We start from the raw sequence: 25,040 nt of genomic DNA on the forward strand, positions 1-25,040 counted from the left end.
AACATCTTTTATAGAAATTTTTTTCTTACCTGGGGTTTAGTCTTTTTTCAATTGACTACTTCTTGCAAATTGCGGGTGGCATTAGGCCCGCGGGTGCGTCAAATGCTAAACTTTATTGCATCATTCTTGGCGCGAAAATATTTTTGGCGCGGAAAAATACGTCTATGACGCAACTTCGTCATTTCCGGCGTCATACTTGATGCCGAGACCTTTCACACGGTTGCGTCATTAGTGACGCGAGTGTGTCATTTCCGGTTATTTTTGGCGCCAAAAGTTTACGTTACGTTGTGCGTCATACTTGGCGCCAAACTTTTCATTATTTCAATACCCCATTGATGTTTTTTCTCTATCAGAGGCCTATGCTATTTGTATTTTTTCCCATTCCTGAAACTGTCATATAAGGAAATAGATAATTTTGCTTTTTATGTTGTTTTTTCTCTTACATTTTGCAAGATGTCTTTATCTGATCCTGCCTCAGAAGTTTCTGCTGGAACATTGCTGCCTGACATCGGTCCTACCAAAGCTAAGTGCATTTGTTGTAAAATTGTTGAAATTATTTCACCGAATGTCATTTGTAATAGTTGTCATGATAAACTTTTACATGCAGTTAGTGTATCCATCAGTAATAGCACATTGCCAGTTGTAGTTCCTTCAACTTCTAATGTGCATGATATACCTGTAAATTTTAAAGAATTTGTTTCTGATTCTATTTTGAAGGCTTTGTCTGGATTTCCACCTTCTAATAAACGTAAAGGTCTTTTAAAACTTCTCATTTAGTTGATGAAATTTCAAATGACCAACAACATAATTTATCCTCTTCTGATGAGGATCTATCTGATACAGAAGATCCTTCCTCAGACATTGACACTGACAAATCTACTTATTTATTTTAAATAGAGTATATGCGTTCTTTATTAAAAGAAGTGTTAATTATTTTGGATATTGTCCTATTGACGTTCAGTATAATAAACATTTAAATGCTGTTTTTAAACCTCCTGTGGTTTCTCCAGGGTTTTTTTCTATTCCTGAGGCTATTTCTGATATGATTTCTAGGGAATGGAATAAGCCAGGTACTTCTTTTATTCCTTCTTCAAGGTTTAAAAAATTGTATCCTTTACCAGCAAAATCTATAGAGTTTTGGGAAAAAATCCCCAAAGTTGATGGGGCTATTTCTACTCTTGCTAAACGTACCACTATTCCTATGGAAGATAGTACTTCCTTTTAAGGATCCTTTAGATAGGAAGCTTGAATCTTATCTAAGGAAGGCCTATTTATATTCAGGTCATCTTCTCAGACCTGCAATTTCTTTGGCTGATGTTGTGGCTGCATCAACCTTCTGGTTGGAGAATTTAGCGCAACAGGAATTAGATTCTGACTTATCTAGCATTATTCGCCTATTGCAATATGCTAATCATTTTATTGTGATGCAATTTTTGATATTATCAAAATTGATGTTAGATCCATGTCTTTAGCTATTTTAGCTAGAAGAGCTTTGTGGCTTAAATCTTGGAATGCTGATATGACATCTAAATCTAGATTACTATCTCTTTCTTTCCAAGGTAATAATTTATTTGGTTCTCAGTTGGATTCTATTATTTCAACTGTCACTGGGGGAAGGGAGTTTTTCTGCCTCAGGATTAAAAACCTAAGGGTAAATCTAAGGCTTCTAACCATTTTTCGTTCCTTTCGTCAGAGTAAGGAACAAAAACTCAATCTTCCCCCCAAGGAGTCTGCTTCCAATTGGAAGCCTTCCTCAAATTGGAATAAATCCAAGCCATTTAGGAAACCAAAGTCAGCCCCTAAGTCCGCATGAAGGTGCGGCCCTCATTCCAGCTCAGCTGGTAGGGGGCAGATTAGGGTTTTTCAAAGATATTTGGATAAAATCTGTCCAAAATCAATGGATTCAGAGCATTGTCTCTCAAGGGTATCGAATAGGATTCAGAGTAAGACCTCCTGTGAGAAGATTTTTTTTCTCTCACGTATCCCAGTAAATCCAGTAAAAGCTCAGGCTTTCCTGAAGTGTGTTTCAGACCTGGAGTCTTCAGGGGTAATCATGCCAGTTCCTCCTCAGGAACAAGGTTTGGGGTTTTATTCAAATCTATTCATTGTCCCAAAGAAGGAAAATTTATTCAGACCAGTTCTGGATCTGAATTTTTTTTTTTTAATCGTTATGTTAGAGTACCAACTTTCAAGATGGTGACTATAAGGACTATTCTGCCTTTTGTTCAGCAAGGACATTATATGTCCACAATAGACTTGCAGGATGCATACCTTCATATTCCGATTAATCCAGAACATTATCAGTTTCTGAGATTCTCTTTTCTAAACAAGCATTACCAATTTGTTGCTCTTCCATTTGGCCTAGCAACAGCTCCAAGAATCTTTTCAAAGGTTCTGGGTGCCTTACTCTCTGTAATCAGAGAACAGGGTATTGCGGTGTTTCCTTATTTGGACGATATCTTTGTACTAGCTCAGTCTTTGCGTACTGCAGAATCTCACACGAATCAACTAGTGTTGTTTCTTTGGAAACATGGTTGGAGGATCAATTTACCAAAAGTTTCTTGATTCCTCAGACAAGGGTCACCTTTTTAGGCTTCCAGATAGATTCAGTATCCATGACTCTGTCTCTAAAAGACGAGAGACGTTTAAAATTGGTTGCAGCATGCCGGCACCTTCAGTCTCAGTCATTCCCTTCAGTGGCTATGTGCATGGAAGTTTTAGGTCTCATGACTGCAGCATCGGACGCGATCCCCTTTGCTCATTTTCACATGAGACCTCTACAGCTTTGTATGCTGAATCAATGTACGACACTCTCTGACATGGTGGATAGATCACCATCGTTTAGTTCAAGGGGCTTCTTTTGTTCGGCCAACCTGGACTGTGATCACAACAGATGCAAGTCTTTCAGGTTGGGGAGCTGTTTGGGGATCTCTGACAGCACAAGGGGTTTGGAAATCTCAAGAGGCGAGATTACCAATAAATATTTTATAACTCCTTGCAATTCTCACAGCTCTTCAGTTTTGGCCTCTGCTAAAGAGAGAACCGTTCATTTGTTTTCAGACAGACAATATCACAACAGTGGCATATGTCAATCATCAGGGTGGGACTCACAGTCCCCAAGCTATGAAAAAAGTATCTTGGATACTTGTTTGGGCGGAATTCAGCTCTTCTCTAATCTCTGCGGTGCTTATCCCAGGTGTAGACAATTGGGAGGCGGATTATCTCAGCCGCCAGACTTTACATCCAGAGGAGTGGTCTCTCCATCCAGATGTGTTTTCTTAGATTGTTCAGTTGTGGGGTCTTCCAGAGATAGATCTCATGGCCTCTCATCTAAACAAGAAACTTCCCAGATACCTGTCCAGGTCCAGGGATGTTCAGGCGGAAGCAGGGGATGTGCTGACACTTCCTTGGTGTTATCATCATGCTTACATTTTCCCGCCTCTAGTTCTCCTTCCAAGAGTGATCTCCGAAATCATCATGGAGCAATCATTTGTGTTGCTGGTGGCTCCAGCATGGCCACACAGGTTTTGGTATGCGGATCTGGTTTGGATGTCCAGTTGCTGCTTTGGCCACTTCCGTTCGGCCAGACCTACTATCTCAAGGTCCGTTTTTCCATCAGGATCTCAAATCATTAAATTTGAAGGTATGGAGATTGAACGCTTAGTACTAAGTCATAGAGGTTTCTCTGACTCAGTGATTAATACTATGTTACAAGCTCGTAAATCTGTTTCTCGAAAGATTTATTATAGAGTTTGTAAGACTTACATTTCATGGTGTTCTTCTCATAAATTCTCCTGGCATTCTTTTAGAATTTCTAGAATTTTACAGTTTCTTCAGGACGGTATGGATAAGGGTTTGTCTGCAAGTTCCTTGAAAGGACAAATCTCCGCTCTTTCTATTTTATTTCACAGAAAGATTGCTATACTTCCTGATATATACTGTTTTGTACAGGCTTTAGTTCTTATTAAGCCTGTTATTTAATCAATTTCTCCTCCTTGGAGTCTTAATTTGGTTCTGACGGCTTTACAGGTTCTTCCATTTGAACCTATGCATTTTTTGGAAATTAAACTAATTTCTTGGAAAGTGTTGTTCCTTTTGGCCATCTCTTCTGCTAGAAGAGTTTCTGAGTTATCTGCTCTTTCTTGTGAGTCTCCTTTTCTGATTTTTTCATCAGGATAAGGCAGTTTTGCGGACTTCTTTTTAGTTTTTACCTAAGGTTGTGAATTCTAACAACATTAGTAGAGAAATTGTTGTCCCTTCCTTGTGTCCTAATCCTAAGAATTTTTTGGAAAGTTCCTTACATTCTTTGGATGTGGTAAGAGCTTTGAAATATTATGTGAAAGCTACTAAAGATTTCAGGAAGACTTCCAGTCAATTTGTTTTATTTTCTGGTCCTAGGAAAGGTAAGAAGGCTTCTGTTATTTCCTTGGCTTCTTGGTTGAAACTGTTGATTCATCAAGTTTATTTTTAAGTCGGGTCAGGCCCCTCCTCAGAGAATTACAGCTCATTCTACTAGATCAGTCTCCACTTCGTGCGCTTTTAAGAATGAAGCTTCAGTTGATCAGATTTGCAAAGCGGCAACTTGGTCCTCTTTGCATTCATTTACTAAATTCTACCGTTTTGATGTATTTACTTCTTCGGAAGCAGTTTTTGGTAGAAAAGTTCTTCAGGCAGCTGTTTCAGTTTGATCCTTCTGCTTTTGATTTTAGTTTTTTTCTTTCAAATGAAATAAACTTATATTTTTGGGTTGTGGATTAATTTTTTTCAGCAGATTATGGCTGTTTTTATTTTATTCCCTCCCTCTCTAGTGACTCTTGAGTGGAGATCCACATCTTGGGTATTGATATCCCATATGTCACTAGCTCATGGACTCTTGCCAATTACATGAAAGAAAACATAATTTATGTAAGAACTTACCTGATAAATTCATTTCTTTCATATTGGCAAGAGTCCATGAGACCCACCCTTTTTATGGTGGTTATGATTTTTTGTATAAAGCACAATTATTTCCAAATTTCCTTTGTTAATGCTTTCTACTCCTTTCTTTATGACTCCACTGCTTGGCTATTCGTTAAACTGAATTGTGGGTGTGGTGAGGGGTGTATTTATAGGCATTTTGAGGTTTGGGAAACTTTGTCCCTCCTGGTAGGATTGTATATCCCATATGTCACTAGCTCATGGACTCTTGCCAATATGAAAGAAATTAATTTATCAGGTAAGTTCTTACATAAATTGTTTTCCTATAGGTTTTCAATATTTATCTAGTACTTAATTGCATCCCACCCATTTAAAAGACCTGATATTAACTTTCATTAATGATAAGATATAATTGGGAAGGTAGGTTTATATTTCTCTTGTAAGGTGTATCTAGTCCACGGATTCATCCATTACTTGTGGGATATTCTCCTTCCCAACAGGAAGCTGCAAGAGGATCACCCACAGCAGAGCTGTCTATAGCTCCTCCCCTAACTGCCACTCACAGTCATTCTCTTGCAGCTCTCGACAAGGGAAGTAGCTAGAGAGATGTGGTGCATTAATGTAGTTTATCTTCAATCAAAAGTTTATTATTTTCAAATGGTGCCGGAGTTGTACTATTTTAGCCTCAGGCAGAAAGTTGAAGAAGAGTCTGCCTGAGGTTTTTGATGATCTTAGCAGGTTGTAACTAAGATCCACTGCTGTTCTCACTCATAACTGAAGAGATGGGTAAATTCAGCTGGGGGAATGGCGTGCAGGGTTACCTGCTCTGAGGTATGTGCAGTTTTAAATTTTTCTAGAGAGATGATAAGCTAGAAAATACTGACAGTGCCTGATTTATTTAAGGTAAGCCTGATTACAGTGATTTAATAACGACTGGTATCATGCTTGCTGTAAAGGGTAATATTTTTGTTATTTACTCTCATTTCTGAATAGATATAACGTTTGCTTGATGTATATAAACGTTTATGACAAATGGTGATAAAACTTTATTCTGGGGCCCAGTTTTTTCCACATGGCTGACTAAATTTTGCCTAGGGTTAGTTTTTTAAGGCCCTCTCCCTGTGAGTACAGGTTGGGAGGGGCCTATTTTTGCGCCTAAATTGTGCAGTAGTTTTTCAGCTTGAGACATCCAGCTTCCCTGAAGGAGTCCCCTGAACATATAGGACCTCTCTAAAGGGTTTTTGTGCCTTCCAAAGTCGTTGTATGGGCAGGTAGGAGCCACAGTAGAGCTGTGGGCAGTTGGTTGTGACTGTTTAAAAACGTTTATATCGTTTTTTTGATCCGGTTTTGAAACTAAGGGGTTAATCATCCATTTGCAAGTGGGTGCAATGCTATTTCAGTCTATTATACACACTGTAAAAATTTCGTAAAATTTACTGCTTTTTTCACTGTTTTGCAGTTTCTGTGATTGTTTTTTTCTCTTAAAGGCACAGTACCGTTTTTATTTTTTGCTTGTTCACAGTTATTAAAGTGTTTTCCAAGCTTGCTGGTCTCATTACTAGTCTGTTTAAACATGTCTGACATAGAGGAAACTCATTGTTCATTATGTTTAGAAGCAATTGTGGAACCCCCTCTTAGAATGTGTACCAAATGCACTGATTTTACTATAGATTACAAAGACCATATTCTGGCTTTAAAAAATTTATCACCAGAAGAAATTGACAAGGAGGAAGTTATGCCGTCTAACTCTCCCCACGTGTCAGAACCTATAACTCCCGCTCAGGGGACACCAAGTACATCTAGCGCGGCCATTGCGTATACCTTGCAAGACATGGCGGCAGTTATGAATTATACCCTTACAGAGGTATTATCTAAACTGCCAGGATTGCAAGGAAAGCGAGACAGCTCTGGGACTAGAATAAATACAGAGCTCTCTGACGCTTTAGTGGCTATGTCTGATACACCCTCACAATGTACTGAAGCTGAAGCAGGAGAGCTTCAATCTGTGGGTGATTTTTCTGATTCAGGGAAGATACTTCAACCTGATTCTGATATGTCTACATTTAAATTTAAGCTTGAGCACCTCCGCATATTGCTCAGGGAGGTCTTAGCAACTCTGGACGACTGTGACGCTATTGTAGTCCAACATAAATACTATGCAGTACCTACTTCCACTGATGTTTTTCCAATCCCTAAGAGGTTTTCTGAAATTATTACTAAGGAATGGGATAGACCAGGTGTACCGTTCTCTCCCCCTCCTGTTTTTAAAAAGATGTTTCCTATAGACGCCGCTACACGGGACTTGTGGCAGACGGTCCCTAAGGTGGAGGGAGCAGTTTCTACTCTAGCTAAGCGTACCACTATCCCTGTCGAGGACAGTTGTGCTTTTCTAGATCCAATGGATAAAAAATTAGAGGGTTACCTTTAGAAAATTTTTATTCAACAAGGTTTTATTCTCCAGCCTCTTGCATGCATTGCCCCAGTCACTGCTGCTGCGGCTTTCTGGTTTGAGTCTCTAGAGGAGGCTCTACAGGTTGAAACCCCGTTGGAAGGTATTATTGACAAGCTTAGGGCCCTTAAGCTAGCCAATTCATTTGTTTCTGACGCCATTGTTCATTTAACCAAACTAACGGCTAAAAATTCAGGTTTTGCTATTCAGGCGCATAGGGCGCTATAGCTTAAATCCTGGTCAGCTGACGTGACTTCAAAGTCTAAACTTCTCAACATTCCCTTCAAAGGTCAGACCCTATTCAGGCCTGGACTGAAGGAGATCATTTCTGACATCACTGGAGGAAAAAGTCACGCCCTTCCTCAAGACAGGTCCAACAAATTAAGGACCAAACAGTCTATTTTTCGGCCCTTTCGAAACTTCAAGAGTGGCGCAGCTTCAACTTCCTCTAACACAAAGCAAGAGGGAACTTTTGCCCAGTCTAAGCCGGTCTGGAGTCCTAACCAGGCTTGGAACAAGGGGAAACAGGCCAAAAAGCCTGCTGCTGCCTCTAAGACAGCATGAAGGAGCAGCCCCCAATCTGGAAACGGATCTAGTAGGGGAAAGACTCTCTCTCTTCGCCCAGGCTTGGGCAAGAGATGTCCAGGATCCCTGGGCATTGGAAATTGTGTCCAAGGGTTATCTTCTGGAATTCAAAACCTCTCCCCCAAAAGGGAGATTTCATCTCTCACATTTATCTGTAAACCAGATAAAGAGAGAGGCGTTCTTACATTGTGTTTGAGACCTCCTAGTTATGGGAGTGATCCACCCAGTTCCAAAGGAGGAACAGGGGCAGGGCTTTTATTCAAATCTGTTTGTGGTTCCCAAGAAAGAGGGAACATTCAGACCAATCTTAGATCTCAAGATCTTAAACAAATTTCTCTGAGTCCCATCCTTTAAGATGGAGACTATTCGAACCATCCTTCCTATGATCCAGGAGGGTCAATATATGACTACCGTAGACTTAAAGGATGCTTATCTTCACATCCCGATACACTAAGATCATCATTGTTTTCTCAGGTTTGCCTTTCTAGACAGGCACCACCAGTTTGTGGCTCTTCCCTTCGGGTTGGCCACGGCACCAAGAATCTTTATGAAGGTTCTAGGGTCCCTCCTAGCGGTCCTAAGGCCGCGGGGTATAGCAGTAGCCCCTTACTTAGACGACATTCTAATACAGGCGGCGACTTTTCAAATCGCAAGGTCCCATACGGACATTGTTCTGGCATTTCTAAGGTCCCATGGGTGGAAGGTGAATGAAGAAAAGAGTTCTCTATCACCTCTAACAAGAGTTTCATTCCTAGGGACTCTGATAGATTCGGTTGAAATGAAGATTTACCTAACGAAGGCCAGATTGTCAAAACTTCTAGACTCTTGCCGTGTTCTTTATTCCACTTCTCGTCCTTCAGTGGCTCAGTGTATGGAAGTAATCGGGTTAATGGTAGCGGCAATGGACATAGTACCGTTTGGCCGCCTACATCTCAGGCCGCTGCAACTTTGCATGCTCAGTCAGTGGAATGGGGATTACACAGATTTGTCCCCTCTACTAAATCTGGATCAAGAAACCAGGGATTCTCTTCTCTGGTGGCTATGTCAGGTCCATCTGTCCAAGGGGATGAGCTTCCGCAGGCCAGATTGGACTATAGTAATGACAGGTGCCAGCCTTCTGGGCTGGGGTGCAGTCTGGAACTCCCTGAAGGCTCAGGGCTCGTGGACTCAGGAGGAGGCACTCCTTCCGATAAACATTCTGGAACTAAGAGCGATTTTCAATGCTCTTCAGGCGTGGCCTCAGCTAGCTGCGGTCAGGTTCATCAGATTTCAGTCGGACAATATCACGACTGTAGCCTACATCAACCATCAGGGGGGAACAAGGAGTTCCCTAGCAATGTTGGAGGTTTCAAAGATAATTCTATGGGCAGAGGTTCACTCCTGCCATCTATCAGCTATCCATATCCCAGGTGTCGAAAACTGGGAGGCGGATTTTGTAAGTCGGCAGACTTTTCATCCGGGAGAATGGGAACTCCATCCGGAGGTATTTGCTCAGTTGATTCAACTTTGGGGCAAACCAGAACTGGATCTCATGGCGTCTCGCCAGAACGCCAAGCTTCCTTGTTACGGGACCAGGTCCAGGGACCCCAAGGCAAAGCTGATAGATGCTCTAGCAGCGCCTTGGTCCTTCAACCTGGCTTATGTGTTTCCACCGTTTCCTCTGCTCCCTCGTCTGATTGCCAAGATCAGGCAGGAGAGAGCTTCGGTGATTTTGATAGCACCTGCGTGGCCACGCAGGACTTGGTATGCAGACCTGGTGGACATGTCATCCTGTCCACCATGGACCGCCGCTGAGGCAGGACCTTCTATTTCAGGGTCCTTTCAACCATCCAAACCTAATTTCTCTGCGTCTGACTGCTTGGAGATTGAACGCTTGATTTTATCAAAGCGTGGTTTCTCTGAATCGGTCATTGATACCTTAATTCAGGCTCAAAAGCCGGTTACCAGGAAAATCTATCATAAAATATGGTGTAAATATCTTCATTGGTGTGAATCCAAGGGTTACTCATGGAGTAAGGTCAGGATTCCTAGAATATTATCTTTTCTCCAAGAAGGATTGGAGAAAGGATTGTCGGCTAGTTCATTAAAGGGACAGATTTCTGCTCTGTCTATTCTTTTGCACAAGCGTCTGGCTAATACTCCAGACATTCAGGCGTTTTGTCAGGCTTTAGTTTGAATCAAGCCTGTGTTTAAACCTGTTGCTCCACCATGGAGTCTAAATTTAGTTCTTAAAGTTCTTCAAGGGGTTCCGTTTGAACCTTTGCATTCCATAGATATCAAGCTGTTGTCTTGGAAAGTTCTGTTTTTGGTAGCTATCTCCTCAGCTCGGCGAGTTTCGGAGTTATCGGCTTTACAATGTGATTCTCCTTATCTCATTTTCCATGCTGATAAGGTAGTGTTGCATACCAAACCTGGGTTTCTTCCTAAGGTGGTATCTAATAAGAATATCAATCAGGAGATTGTTGTTCCTTCACTATGTCCTAATCCTTCTTCAAAGAAGGAACGTCTATTACACAATCTTGATGTGGTCCGTGCTTTAAAATTCTATTTACAAGCCACTAAAGATTTTCGTCAAACATCTGCTTTGTTTGTGGTTTACTCTGGACAGAGGAGAGGCCAAAAGGCTTCGGCAACTTCTCTTTCTTTTTGGTTAAGAAGCTTAATCCGCTTTGCTTACAAGACTGCTGGCCAGCAGCCTCCTGAGAGAATTACAGCTCATTCCACTAGAGCAGTAGCTTCCACATGGGCTTTTAAAAATGAGGCTTCTGTTGAACAGATTTGTAAGTCGGCGACTTGGTCTTCGCTTCATACCTTTTCTAAATTCTACAAATTTGATACTTTTGCTTCTTCGGAGGCTGTTTTTGGGAGAAAGGTCTTACAGGCAGTGATGCCCTCCGTTTAAGCGCCTGCCTTGTCCCTCCCTTCATCCGTGTCCTATAGCTTTGGTATTGGTATCCCACAAGTAATGGATGAATCCGTGGACTGGATACACCTTACAAGAGAAAACAAAATTTATACTTACCTGATAAATTTATTTCTCTTGTGGTGTATCCAGTCCACGGCCCGCCCTGTCATTTTAAGGCAGGTGTTATTTATTTTTTTAAACTACAGTCACCACTGCACCCTATAGTTTCTCCTTTTTCTTGCTTGTCTTCGGTCGAATGACTGGGAGTGGCAGTTAGGGAAGAAGCTATATAGACAGCTCTGCTGTGGGTGATCCTCTTGCAGCTTCCTGTTGGGAAGGAGAATATCCCACAAGTAATGGATGAATCCGTGGACTGGATACACCACAAGAGAAATACATTTATCAGGTAAGCATAAATTTTGTTTTTAAATTGCTGAATTTAATTTGACTATACTCATTCTCATCAACACACAAAAATGCCTATAGTCTGTCTCTTACACACACATTGTGACATATTACATTGTTCACTCTTATATTCGCACAAATGACAGTAGTTAATTTCACTCACACTTGTACTGCGGCACAGAGAAGACTTGTCACACACTCAAATCAAGTGACAATATAATGTCATATAATATTATGCGCTGGAGAATAGATAAATCTGTGTACAATAATCCAAGCTTCACTTCTATCTAGACACTGCAGATGACCAGCAAATGGGAGCACATACTGTACAGTTATATAGTATATGTACTGTATGTGCTCCCATAGTATAGTTCCCTTACTGTACATGATTGTAAAACAGATGTAGGTAACTACATATATGCCTGTGCATTTTTACCTACTTGAATAAACAATTCCAAATAAGTTGCTCTTGCAGCCTAACTTAAGTGATCACACACATGATCTTGCTACACACACAATTTAATTGCTTAGGGACCATAACTTTTGTATCTTAAAAATACAGCATGGACTTTTACTAGTACACCTCTATCATTAGAAACTTCCCTGCTTCAGATAACCTCTATGATGCAGAACTTTGTTTTGGAAAAAAAAGTTTTACAATAGCTGCCATATCATGAAGAACTATCCTGGTTCACACATGACTGCACAAGGGATCATCTGAACATTAAAAACAACTTCTGCTTCACTTCACAACTGCCTACACAATAAAAGTGACTCAGAAGTAGTTGTAAATATTCAGATGATCCCTTGTGCAGTCATGTATGAACCAGTACCTTTCTTCCCCATACAGCAGCTGTTGAAAAGCTTTTTCCCCTTCTCAAAACAAAGTAATGCAGTGCTGCACAGTAGAGGTTATCGGCAGGGTGTGGAAGTATGTGATGATAATACAGTTTAGTAAACATTTTCCTTCTCACCAGATACCTCTCCTGCTCTGACCACCATGACAAGCTGCCTCCATCTGTTGTCAATTGCAACAAGGCTCCTACAAGCTACATGGCACTCTTACTCCACCCACCTCCCTCTACATCCTCACGCAGCATGATTATAGCCTGCAATAAAATGTGATATATATATAAAGCAGCAAATTTGCGCGCCCCTGCATCTCATATTCCTTTTACCTCCTGAATCAAGAAATATAGATCCAGCTATCCGTGACTACTACAAAACATTTGCAAGCCTACTCCTTATTTAGTTTGGCTCTAAAGTTTGTTATCAACCCCTGACATACATAACCCAGCCATTGTATTCTATATACAGGAAAAACATACGTATGTAAATCTATATATTGTATTGTCCCAGTGCCCTATAATACATTATGTCTTGTACGTTTTACTAGCTGTGTCCAGTTTCCCTGTTCAGTGTTTATATGTTGCTGCTGTTACTACGAGTGAGTGACTGTAACTCAAGTTACTTCTGATCTCCCAGCACAGACAGGACAGAAAGAGGACAGTTTTGGAGGCGGAGGGACTTACCATTCTTGATGTGATGTCTGTGCAGATCAAGATTTGTGGGGATAAAGGTGCAGCCACAAGGACAGTGACTCAGGTCCGGAATGATCATTATGCTGTCACCTGTCCGAACCGCTGGGACCAAAAGCTTGCCTCTCTCTGCTCTGACAGTGGCTGCAGCTGCCAGTAAGCAACGCCCTCACACTGACTGAGTCACTGTCTAACAGAGACAGCCAAGTCGTGTACAGGCGCAGGAAAAGGAAACTACTTCCTCCCGCGCTAACTGTTAGTAACTGCCTCCTGTCAGTGTCTGAAAAAAACTTCTGGGGCAAAAAGGCCCTACCCCAGCCTTCCACTGCACTGACTCAGTGTACATTTGAGCGTGCACAAGCCCCGCCCCCAGAAAAGTTGCGGGGCAAAAAAATAACAAAATGTAAGTAAAAAATTAATTTTAGAAAATCCTGTGTTTTGAGGGGCACATCATTCCATTTGGGTGGGCATTGCCCCCCAATGCCCCCCCTTGGAGCCGACACTGAGTGTATCTAGACATTTTGGTATTAAACATAATTGTGACCCAAAGTCATTAAGTATTAAAGGTATTGAGATGGTACCGATTAATCCGAGAGGTGGCGACAGATTTTTGGCATTGAGAAAACGTGAAATGTTTTGGATCCATAGATTAGCCACACTGTGGAACCAAATGGGTAAAATATTGACATTGACATTTTGTATGAGTCTATGATTTATTAAATAGTGGTTTAAATATTATTCTCATTTGACTTAATTTTTCTTTCAATCATTATTAATGAGTTTGCAATTTGGTATATAAACAATAAGGTGTAGTGCATAGTAGTGTATTAAAATATTGGTCATTTGATTTATTTATCTATGAATAGGAGTATGAAGTTGAGTATGACCAATTATTATTATTTTTAAGTATAAATTATGTATTGGGAGCTATTGAATTTTACTAGATTGTCTTGTATTGTATTATGAAATTATTGTAAGTTATGAAATGTAAGTTTTAGATTATTATACAGTACAGGTAGCCCTCAGTTTACACCGGGGTTAGGTTCCAGAAGGAATGGTTGTAAATCGAAACCGTTGCAAATTAAAACCCAGTTTATAATGTAAGTCAATGGGACGTGAGGGAGTTAGGTTCCAGGCCCCTCTCAAAATTGACATAAGTAACACCTAATACATTATTTTTAAAGCTTTGAAATGAAGACTTTAAATGCGAAACAGCATTATAAACCTAATAATATAGATTGTATCATCCTCAAACTAAGTTTAATGAACAAAAACATTTGCTAACAGCACCTAATAAAATTATCACACAAACACAGACTGTATCATCATCAATCTAAGTTTAATGAACAAAAACAAAATAATCACACAACAGACTGTATCATCATCAAACTAAGTTTAATGAAGAAAAACGTTTTTTTTTACTTGCATTTTTCTGCAGCCAAAGGAAGTGGCTGCTAGATCTTGTTGCTTTATAAACGGCTCCATTGCTCAGGTCTGGTTATACACTGATTTCAGCCTGCCTGTGTTTAATCACACAACAGACTGTATCATCATCAAACTAAGTTTAATGAACAAAAACGTTTTTTACTTGCCTTTTTCTGCAAACAGTTCTCTGCATTGAGTCTGCAGCTAAGGGAAGTGGCTGCTAGTTCTTATTCCTTTGAAAGCTGATCCATTGATCATGTCTGGCTTGCTTTTCTTTGCATGTGTTGTGTTTGCTGCAACACAAGCGGACTGCTCCACCTACTGGCTATTTTAATGTATGCATGTGCTAATGCTTTCAATAGCAGTCAATGCTTTTCAATAGCAAAAAAAAAAGGCGTTATTCTGAAACGGCGCAAATTGAACCGTCGTAAACCGAGGGCCTCCTGTATTGGTTTTTAATATTTATGCCATAATGTATGAAAATGTTTTAAAAGATATTGTATATAATATTGTATTTTTATTGTGAACAATACCACCTTGACATCAGTGACTACTAATTATACATATAATATATATTGGTGTAATTGCAAATATGAACCAATAGATGGCAAGAGTGGTGTAAAAATGGTAACGTGAAGGAACATACCCACACATCCCCTTGAGAAAGAGGCCAGTAGCGGCCAGGAAACGCGTTTGTGCCAGGAGAGTGTGTGATCAGCTGTAGTATTGACAGGAGAGGAGGCGGGTCTGTGCAGCGAGTTTTTGCCAGGTGGTGACGTCACACGCCGGCTCAGAACATCGAACAGCTGCCGTGGACTAAACACCCTCCTGCTGTGCCTATTTTGGATGTTATTAGCGTTTTTAAACACTGTTGTTTGTGAGTAGATTTGTGTATCAATAAATCCTATTTTCATCTGACATATTACACTATTGTGGGGTGTTTCCCTCTTGCGCTTTTAGATTGGAGAAGTAGTTTTGGAACTCGGCTGTCGGACAAGCAGCCTGATTGTAAATTAAAGCTGCAGTAAGAAACCCGGTGTCTACTACATTTGCACTGAGCACTTTAATATAGAGAACAATTGGTGTGATATAATATCACTATACACACAAGTAAGACTGTTGCATATTGGACATTGGAGCTAAGCGCTCTCTACTTTTTGGAGATTGCTTAAATCAGATTGTAGACCTGTGGGGAGTTCCTGGAAGTAGATCTGATGGCTTCTCGTTTAAACATCTAGCTCCCGAGACTATTTGAGAGGTCCAGGGATCTGTGTTTGTGGAAGCTTTAGTAGTTCCTTGGTTGTTTCGTCTAGCCTACATTTTTTTCCCCCTTTTGTTCTGTTACCAAGGGTAATAGCCAGGATCAAGCAAGAGGTATCATAAGTAATCCTGGTTGCTCCAGCTTGGCTTTGCAGGATTAAGTTTGCAATTCTGGTACAGATGTCCAGTTGTCTTCTGTGGCCTTTTCCTCTGTGTCACAACCTTTCTTTTTCAAGATCCATTTTTTAATCAGGATCTAAGATCTCTAAACTTGATTGCTTGGAGATTGAACTCTTAGTTTTAAGACAGTTTCTTTTCTGTTTTTGTCATTGAAACTTTGGTTCAGGCCTGTAAATCCGTGACAAGGTAGATGTTTCACAATGTGTGTGGAAGGATTTTATTGCCTAGTTAGTGGAACATGGGTTCACTCTAAGTTTTACTATATGCTTCTTTCTTTTTGTCCTAATCTAAGGAATTTTAAGGAGAAGCATCTAAATCACTTGTATGTGGTCAGAGCATTGAAGTTCTGTTTGCAGGTTACTAAGGATTTAAGACAAACTTCTAGCATGTTTTTTTTTTCAGTTTTCTGTTTCCAGAATTGGTCAAAAGGCTACTGCAGTTTCATTAGCCTCTTAGTTAAAGTTTTTTGATTCATAAAGCTTACTTGCAGGTTTCTCCTAAACGAAATTCTGCCCTTTTTCACCAGATCAGTTGGTACCTTCATAGGCCTTTAAGAATGAGTTATCTGTTGATCTAATTTGCAAGGCAGTGTTTTTTTGGCCTGCTCTACATTTCATTTTCTAATTTTTACTATGTTGCTGTTTTTACTTTTTCTGAAGCAGCTTTTGGTAGGTAAGTCCTTTAGGCAGCTGTTTCTAGCCATTACATTTTTATTGTATATATGTTTTTTCTTCATTAAAAAAACATCCAATCTATTTGGAATAATGTAAGTCTGGTACCTCTTAGATTACTCATGGACTCTAAAGCTTTGGTATTAATTCCCAAGAGAAATGGATCGTGGTCTTTCCCCACCTTTATGAAAGAAAATATATGCTTACCTGACAAATTCATTTCTTTCATGGTGGTTCGCAAGCATTCAATTATTTTTTATCGTAATTGGGGGGGTTTCTGACGGTAGTTTGAGTATGCACCTCCTTTTTTCATGCTCCTTTTTGCATTGCTCTTATTTTTTTCTTTTTCTTTCATATAGGTGGCGAGAGTCCACAAGCTAGTTACCAGGAGGGGGCAAAGTTTCGCAAACCTGAAATTCCTTTACATACACCTCCCACCTCACTCATACCTCAGTTTTCAAAACTTTGCCTCCTTAGGAGGTGGTGAAACATGATGTGCTTGATTTCTGCAGTGAAAGGCGCTTCTAAGCATATTGAAGTCCAGTTCTTCTCTAAGTGCAGTGTTTGTCTGAGGGATGTGAAGGGAGTATTGCCTGATGATACCATGTTTTTCGCCTATGGGAAAGCTTTTCATAAGGCTCTTTGTAAATCGGTCGCAGGGATTCATCTGCTGCCTCCCTTTTATAGATTGACAATATACTCTTGTACCATTACCTCTGCTGATATGTTTCAGTACTGGTTTGGCTGTCTGCTATATGTGGATGGATGTCTTACATGGTAATTTATATATATTTTTTTGTCAAAATGTATATCTTGCGAGCCTTGCTGGTCTTTTTGTGAATATGGTTGCATATCTATAAAGGGACATTCTAATGTAAAAATAAATTGCTCTATTTTGGTATAACATTTTATTTATTATTTAAAGGGACAGTCAAGGTCCACTCAGCCTTTCATCCTTCCAAGGTCGATAAAATGAGCAGCGCCTTGAGACCCTTACGGGTGATTAGCCGCACTTTACAAGTACCCAATACATAAATACATACATACAAGTCAAAATTAAACTTGCATAATTCAGATAGAGCACACAATTTTTTAACAACTTTCCAATTCACTTTCATTATCTAAATGTGCACAATCTTTTTATATGCACACTTTCTTAAGCACCAGCTGATACTGAGCATGTGCAAGATTCACAGGATATACGTATATGCATTTTGTGATTGGCTGTTGGTTATCACCATGAAGGAAAATATAACTAACATTGACGTGTCAGAACAAAATCTACTACTTATTAGAAATTCAAACAAAGTGCTTTTGCATTATCTCTTTATTATGCATTTATTGATTATGCTATTATAATATGTTTAGTGGTCCTTTAGTATTTTCCATTCTTTAACTATGTCTTTAACCCCATGTAAAGAAGGTAAATACATAGCCTAAGTTGTGCTCCAATACTACTCCAGGTGGGAATACAGCTGTTGAGCAGATAGGAACCAGGCCTACACACTTATGCTTAAATCTTTGACCATATTCTCATCTGGAGCACAAAAGGGGTATTACTTTGACTATGTGTTTAACCCTGTTGAAATAATTAAATGAATGTGTTTTAAATGACACTGGTTGAGTTTTGTTTAAATAACACATGTTTGTATTATTTGTTAGACTATAGAAAGGGAAAGGAAGTTAAAGATAAAGGAAAAGGTGACTGAGAAAGCTGATTCAGAACCCTACTACTGTATGCATTTTGATGTACAACTGTCAATTTTTATGTTATTGTATTGCTTTGGATACCTTACTTTAACTTGTACTGGATAACCTTCTCTATTTCCCAATAAAAAAAAGTATTTAAAAAAAAAAAATGCTTTAATAAAATAGAGCATTGGATTAAAAAAATCTCCTTTAAATGTAAGAACGCATTAAACTTATAGAGAATGCACCATGGTTTTAGCACCACTATGACTGAACATTAACCCTAAAGACAAGTGATCACCCTTTAAAGCTCGGAAGGATTTTTTTATTATTATTATTATAAACTCTTCAAAAAATATTTTTAACAAACAAACATCTATACAGAAAGATGTATGAAAACTATGGAGTTAAATGGTGTTTATATTATATGATGAGTCATAAATAATCCTAAATATGTGTAAGGAATTGGATTGAGGTGATATACTTTAAAATAAATAAGAATCCATTTAGTTTTTCTGGCATTTTATACAATTAAGGTCTCAGGTTTCCTTGGACAGGGACAACATGCTTACCCCCAAGCTCCCTATATACAGTTTATGGTTATATGAATGTATAGTGAACATTTGCCCGCAATCCTATACTATTCCCTCCACTTATTCCCATTTGCAAGACCGTTTCATCATGCATTGTGAACCATACATGTAGCTAATAGCTGAAGGGGGATTGTAGCTTAATCCTTTTTTCTTCAGTGGAGCAATAATAGTTATATGATATTTACTTTAACTTTTCATTTTGAATTTCTAAAAGTGGTTTACGAAATACATTTTCCAAAACAGAATACAACTCATTCACTTTCACTTTTCTCTGTCCACCGCTTCTCAGTTTCTTTCCTTTCCCACCACACGGAGGATGTGTGCTTGCTTGCGCCGCGTGACACGGCACATATGACGTCACCATCCTATGGCTGCAACTTCATAAAAAGATTCATAGCTCTGGGTGCTTAGGAAATAATAGCGCTTGCCCGGTCCCCCAATAATAGTGCCACTTTCTGTGTCACTCACGTAGACACCCCTCATGGCACCACTGTCTGCCTGTCTTAGGCTGTGGCGTGCACTGTCAAATAAACCTTTGGGAGCAAATAGAGAGAGAGCCGCAGTGCAGTGCCAGTTGGTGTGTGCGGTATGCAGATGGGCTGTGTGGGTAATCAATAGGTGGGCGGAGCTAAGGCAACCAGCCCACCGGGCATTTGCCCGGTATGCCCAATGCTCAGTCTGGGCCTGCTTCGGAAGCAGCTTTTGGTAGAAAGGTTCTTCAGGCAGCTGTCTGTTTGACTCTAGCGCCTATAATTTAAGTTTTTTTTAATTATTTTGGGGATTTAATTTCTCAGCAGAAATAGCTGTTTTTATTTTATCCCTCCCTCTATAGTTACTCATGGACTTCCACATCTTGAGTATTATATCCCATCAATAACTAGCTTGTGGGCTCTTGCCACCTATATGAAAGAAAACATAATTTATGTAAGAACTTAACTGATAAATTAATTTGTTTCATGGTGGCAAGAGTCCACAAGATCCACCCATTTTTGGGGGGTTATGATTTTTTTGTATAAAGCACATTTATCCTGTTCCTCTTTTTTATGCTTTTACTCCTTATACACTCTTACTAACTTGACTATAAACTGAGGTATGAGTGAGGTGGGAGGTGTATTTATAGGCATTTGAGAAACTTTGCCACCTCCTGGTAGGAATGTATTTCCCATCAGTAACTAGCTCGTGAACTCTCACCACCTTATTTTTTCTTGCTTGGCTATACGTCAAAGTAGTTTACAGTAAGGTGGGAGGGGTTTTTAAGGGCTATCAGAGTTTAAGGATATTTGCCTCCTCCTAGTTGTCAGGAGTATAATTCCCAGGACTCATGGATTGTGTATCACCATGAAAGAAATGAATTTATCAGGTAAGCATATATTTTATTTTCTGTTAACTATAACTTTGTCATGTTGCACAGTTTACTTTGTTTAAATACACATACAACATGTTGTCCTTTTTTTTAGAGTTGTATATCTCCTTCAACCATACCCAGTGGATTACAGTGCACGACTGCTGTATGCAATTGCAATGTCTTCTACATCTGTAAGTAGTATAGATTGATTCAAATGAGAATTTATATATATATATCATTTTTTTTTTATTTTTTTTTAAACCATTTAACTTCTTTGAGATGCATAGTCTGTCCTATTTAATGCTGTTTGTATTTAAATTACAGCTCATGGTTTTAAAACTTTCCACATCTATATATTGAATTAGAAGACCCAGAATGCATTCACTTTGTACAAAAGAGTTAACTAATGATTCTCAAATTACTTCTTAAAATTGGACTTAAAGGAACATTAAACACTTTCACATGATAAACACTTTGACATATTTTCATTATTTATTTTGTCCCCTTTTCCTGTGATTTCATTCTGAAATTGTGAGCTTTTCAGTTTCTGTTAGAAATGTAAGTGCAGAACACTGTTATATTCCTCACGGCCATTGGCTGCACACTCTAATTACCTATTTTTAACCGTCCCTGATTGGCCACAGCAGAGAAAGTAACCTATGTTACAACATGGCAGCTCCCATTGTTTTATAGATACTAAATCTTTACACTTATTTTGTCAATATTAAAACAGCTAATGAAACTTTAAAAAATACATCTACATGTTATTTTCAGACTAATCTTTTCTTTGAATGCATCATTCTATCTAGGATTTATTTAGTGTTTAATGTCCCTTTAATTATTGGTATGACTGCCTATGATTTGATCTACAATCATTTCCACTATGTTTGTTTTCATTACAGCCCATTGGTGTTAATCAGTTGACATTTGCTCATAGAAGCCGAGCACTTCAATGTTTGATCCATTTGGCTGACACTGAAACTGTGGTAGCACTTGTCAAAAAACCTATTGACCAACTAAAGTAAGTAGTATATATCTGGAATTAACAAGGAAAGCAATTTTTTAACAATATAATATCTTTCGCTGTTCTAAAATGTGTCTAAAATATGTCAATTATTTCCGTTTTTATTTTCCCAGGTATTACCTTAAATGTTGTGTCTATCTATCTGAGTTTGAAGTTCTAAATATTCCATACACATTTGAGTCCTTCCATAGTAGTCCAAAGGAGGGGATGATTAAAGGTCTGTGGAAAAACCACAGCCATGAACCTAGGGTAAGTGATAATCAATGAAGTAAAATAGGAGGCTGAATAACAAGCTAGGCTGAAACTACGAAGGGCAATCTAAACAGACATTAAAAAGAGTCTTTGTATCCCTAAATAACTTAGGTAGATATACACTATATGGCCAAAAGTATGTGGACGCCCATAATAACTATTGAGTTGAGGTGTTTCAGTTACAACTATTGCTAACAGATTCATAAAATCCAGCACATAGCCATGAAATCTCCATGGACAAATATTGGCAGTACAATGGTTTGCACTGAAGAGGTCAGTGACATTAAATGTGGCTCTGTCATAGGATGCTACCTATGCCATAAGTCAGTTTGTGAAATTGATAGATCTGTCATTGTCAACTGTAAGTGCTATTATTTTGCAGTGGAAGCAAGGCCAGCCACGAAGTGCTAGACCACAAAAACTTATAAAGCAGGGCCTCACAGTGGGTTTCCATTGACTAGCAGTTATACACAAGCCTCACATGAAAATGTACAATGTTAAGCGTCAGCTGGAGTGGTGTAAAGCATTGTTTCTCGACCACAGTCCTCAAGTAACCTTAACAGGCTAGGTTTTAATTTTAGAAGATCTAGTGCACAGGTGAAATAATCAGCTGATGGGTGAGAGCAGGGTAGTAACCATGTTGTTACTGGTCAGCTAATTATTTCACCTGTGCACTGGTTCGGCTACAATAAAAACCTGGCCTGTTGGGGGTACTTGAGAATCACGGTTGAGAAACACTGGTGTAAAGCACACCTCCACTGGTCTCAGGAGCAGTGGAAATGTGTTCTCTGGAGTGACGTATCACTATTTACTATCTGGCAGTCTGATGGAAGAATCTGGGTGTGGTGGATCCTAGGAGAATGCTACATACCAGAATGCATAGTGCCTACTGTAAAGTTTGGTGGGAAAGGGATAATGGTCTGGGACTAGCTTAAGAGAAGTGGTGACAAGTGACTCACCTTGCATATCCAGTACAGCTTATAGGACGTGTTCTGCCCTTCTCTCTATATAAAAGCAATCTGATGCTGCTGTGAAAGACGATTCTACTAAATAGCAGGTGTGAAAGTATGCAATTATAGATTTCCAGAGAGTAGACAGCATGGTTTCTATTGGCTGTTCTATCCACTTGTAAAAAATGTAAAAAAAAAAAACATCTTGCAGGGTGGAGGCTGGTTACAGCTTAAGTTTACAAAAGCACAATCAAAGTTAAAGTATGTCTATAAAACGAGCAGTTTGAACTAGTTTATTAATGTTGACCATGTAAACAACTTCTGCTCAGATTACTAATAGGTTCAACTTCCATAGCTTTATTGGTAGAAAGGAACAAAGTATAATACTGTCATACTCTGCAAGGGAGCAGGTTCAGGAGTAAGGAGCTGTTGTGCAGAGGTGTCAGGCTCTGGGGTTAATGTTGTGTTTTGTCTGCGTGAGTCTTTCCTTTTAGGCATAATTAAACAGGTACAAGGTTTTAGGAAATAAAGGAGATGGTTTTATTTATAGGATAAAGCAATGTAGAGATATGCAATTAGATAAGACAGTCTATAGGTTGTTGTATTAGGCAGGAATACAGTTCTTTGTAAAAACAGGCAGGATACTTGCATATGCTGTAGACTGGAACAGTGAAATAACAGGCAGGAATGCAGAGCTTAGTAATAACAAGCAGGATACTTGCATATGCTGTAGAACTGTATAATAACATGCAGGAATGCAGAGCTTTGTGTAACAGACAGGATATTTGCATATGCTGAAGACTGGAACTGTGTAATAACACGCAGGAATGCAGCGCCTTGTAATAACAAGCAGGATACTTGCATATGCTGTAGACTGGACACAGTTGTAACAAACTGGAAACTTGCATAAACTGCAAACTGGTACTTTGTAGAAACAAACAGGAAACTTGCATAAACTGCAAATTGGAACTTTGTAGAAACAAACAGGATACTTGCATAAACTGCAAATTGGAACTTTGTAGAAACAAACAGGAAACTTGCATAAACTGCAATTTAGAACTTTGTAGTATCAGGAAACAAGCAAGCAAAAGTACCTGAGTCAGTCCTTAGGAAAGAAAGTTTTAGGCAAGATCAATTGCCAGGAAATCAGTCCAAAAATGAAACACAGTACCAAGGGATTATCCAGAAGAGTAGTCAGTAATTGTAGCAGAAATCAGGAACCAGGAAATTCAACAAATCTGTATTTCAGACAGGACACAGGAGTAGAGAGTGTTTCAGAGTATAACTCTCAATGTCAAGGCACAGAATTGCAAACAAACCTCCCAGATAAAGCAAGCTGCTGATTAAATGATTTGTTTCAGCTGGCAAGCAGGTGGAGCCAGAGAGCCAAAGTTGCAGCAAACAGAAAAACACAATATTCTTATCCTGTGATCGTGGCATAGTGGTAAAACAACAGGCTGGGAAAGAACAGCAGCAGAAATAGAGACAGGTTCCAGGTTCAATTCCAGGCTGAACCATGACAAATACACTTTGACATACTTCCTTTTAGATGAAGGTTGAAATTTGTTAATTTATGATTATTTCCTTTTTTGGCTTTATCTTTAGCTGCAGAGCCCTACTCTGTTTATGAGCAGAAATGGTTTGGGGTAATGGTGAAAGATATCAGTGCGGTAAGGTGGAACATTTTGAAATTGAAGATGGAATCTAAGGGGATTGAAGTGGCCGGTCTTATCAGCCATGATAGTTACAGTTGGTTGGCACTCAAGAGTTGTCATGGTCTATAAAAGTATAACTCCCTGGAGAAAATGCTATATACATTCTATGTATTTCTTGTAGGTTTATTTTCTAAATACTATTCCATTGTGCAGATTTCACAAATAGACAGAATTAACTTTTCTTCTTAAACGAGGAGAGTCCACAGCTGCATTCATTACTTTTGGGAATTCAGAACCTGGCCACCAGGAGGACGTAGAAACACTCCAGCCAAAGGCTTAAATACCCCCCTCCACTTTTCTCATCCCCCAGTCATTCTTTGCCTTTCGTCACAGGAGGTTGGCAGAGAAGTGTCAGAAGATTTAAGATAGTATCTTATGGAGGGTAGTACTCTTCAGAATGGGACTGGAGTTTTAAGTAGTCCTGTCAGCCTCTAAGTGAGAGCATGGATGAAAGTTAGTCCGGAGATGCAGGGAGAGTCTTTCTGCGAAACCATCCCGACTCATATTAACAGCTCCTTAGCAATCAGCGTTGACGAGTTTCGCTGCCTGCTTTATTCACTCAAGTCAATGTCAGAAGCGAGGCTACTATCTGTCACACTTGAAGGGCCGTGTTCCTGTTCCACGGCGTAGATTCCGATAAGATAAGTTTCATTTTACTTAGATGTGTGAAATGTAATGTAAACAAAGAAGTCAGGGTCTCGGTGGCACTCCTTTATCTTATGAAATCGAGGGTTATTATCTCCTGAGGGGGGGTTATTGAACAGGGGAGACTTTAATCATGTTTGTTATGTGATTCTGTCTGCTAATGTGTAGTGATATTTGGCTATATCAGAACATAATGGCCTTTTTTGTCAGGCTGTGCGGCCCTTGTGGCTTTGGCGCGCTTTTCTTTAGCCTGCTTGGTGTACCTTGTGACCAGGCGTGGTCAAGTTCCTAGTCTCCATTTTCGTATTCCTGACCACGTGGCAACGGAGAGAGTCTATTTCGCTAGTTGTCTGGGTCATAGGAGGTGGTGAGTGCCCCAGCCATTGGAGGTGTAAGGTGCGTTTTTTTTGTTTTTTTTTCCATATCCATAATTTCTATCCTAGTTATAGTGGATTCTGATTTTTTTCTTACATGTCTCTGATTCAGATTCTA

The 25,040-nt window shown here is 39.4% G+C and overlaps 1 protein-coding gene across 1 annotated transcript in view; it reads left to right on the forward strand.

Moving 5' to 3' along the window:
• The window catches only part of KNTC1 (kinetochore associated 1), a 1,377,837-nt gene that overhangs the window by 1,055,303 nt on the left and 297,494 nt on the right, over positions 1-25,040 (forward strand). The window contains exons 53-55 of the mRNA XM_053701768.1: positions 20,075-20,153; positions 20,865-20,983; positions 21,100-21,235. Coding sequence (XP_053557743.1) covers positions 20,075-20,153; positions 20,865-20,983; positions 21,100-21,235 — 334 coding nt within the window. The remainder of the gene's footprint in view (positions 1-20,074; positions 20,154-20,864; positions 20,984-21,099; positions 21,236-25,040) is intronic.

Source organism: Bombina bombina, chromosome 2, assembly GCF_027579735.1.
Source record: "Bombina bombina isolate aBomBom1 chromosome 2, aBomBom1.pri, whole genome shotgun sequence".
Lineage (NCBI taxonomy): Eukaryota > Metazoa > Chordata > Amphibia > Anura > Bombinatoridae > Bombina > Bombina bombina.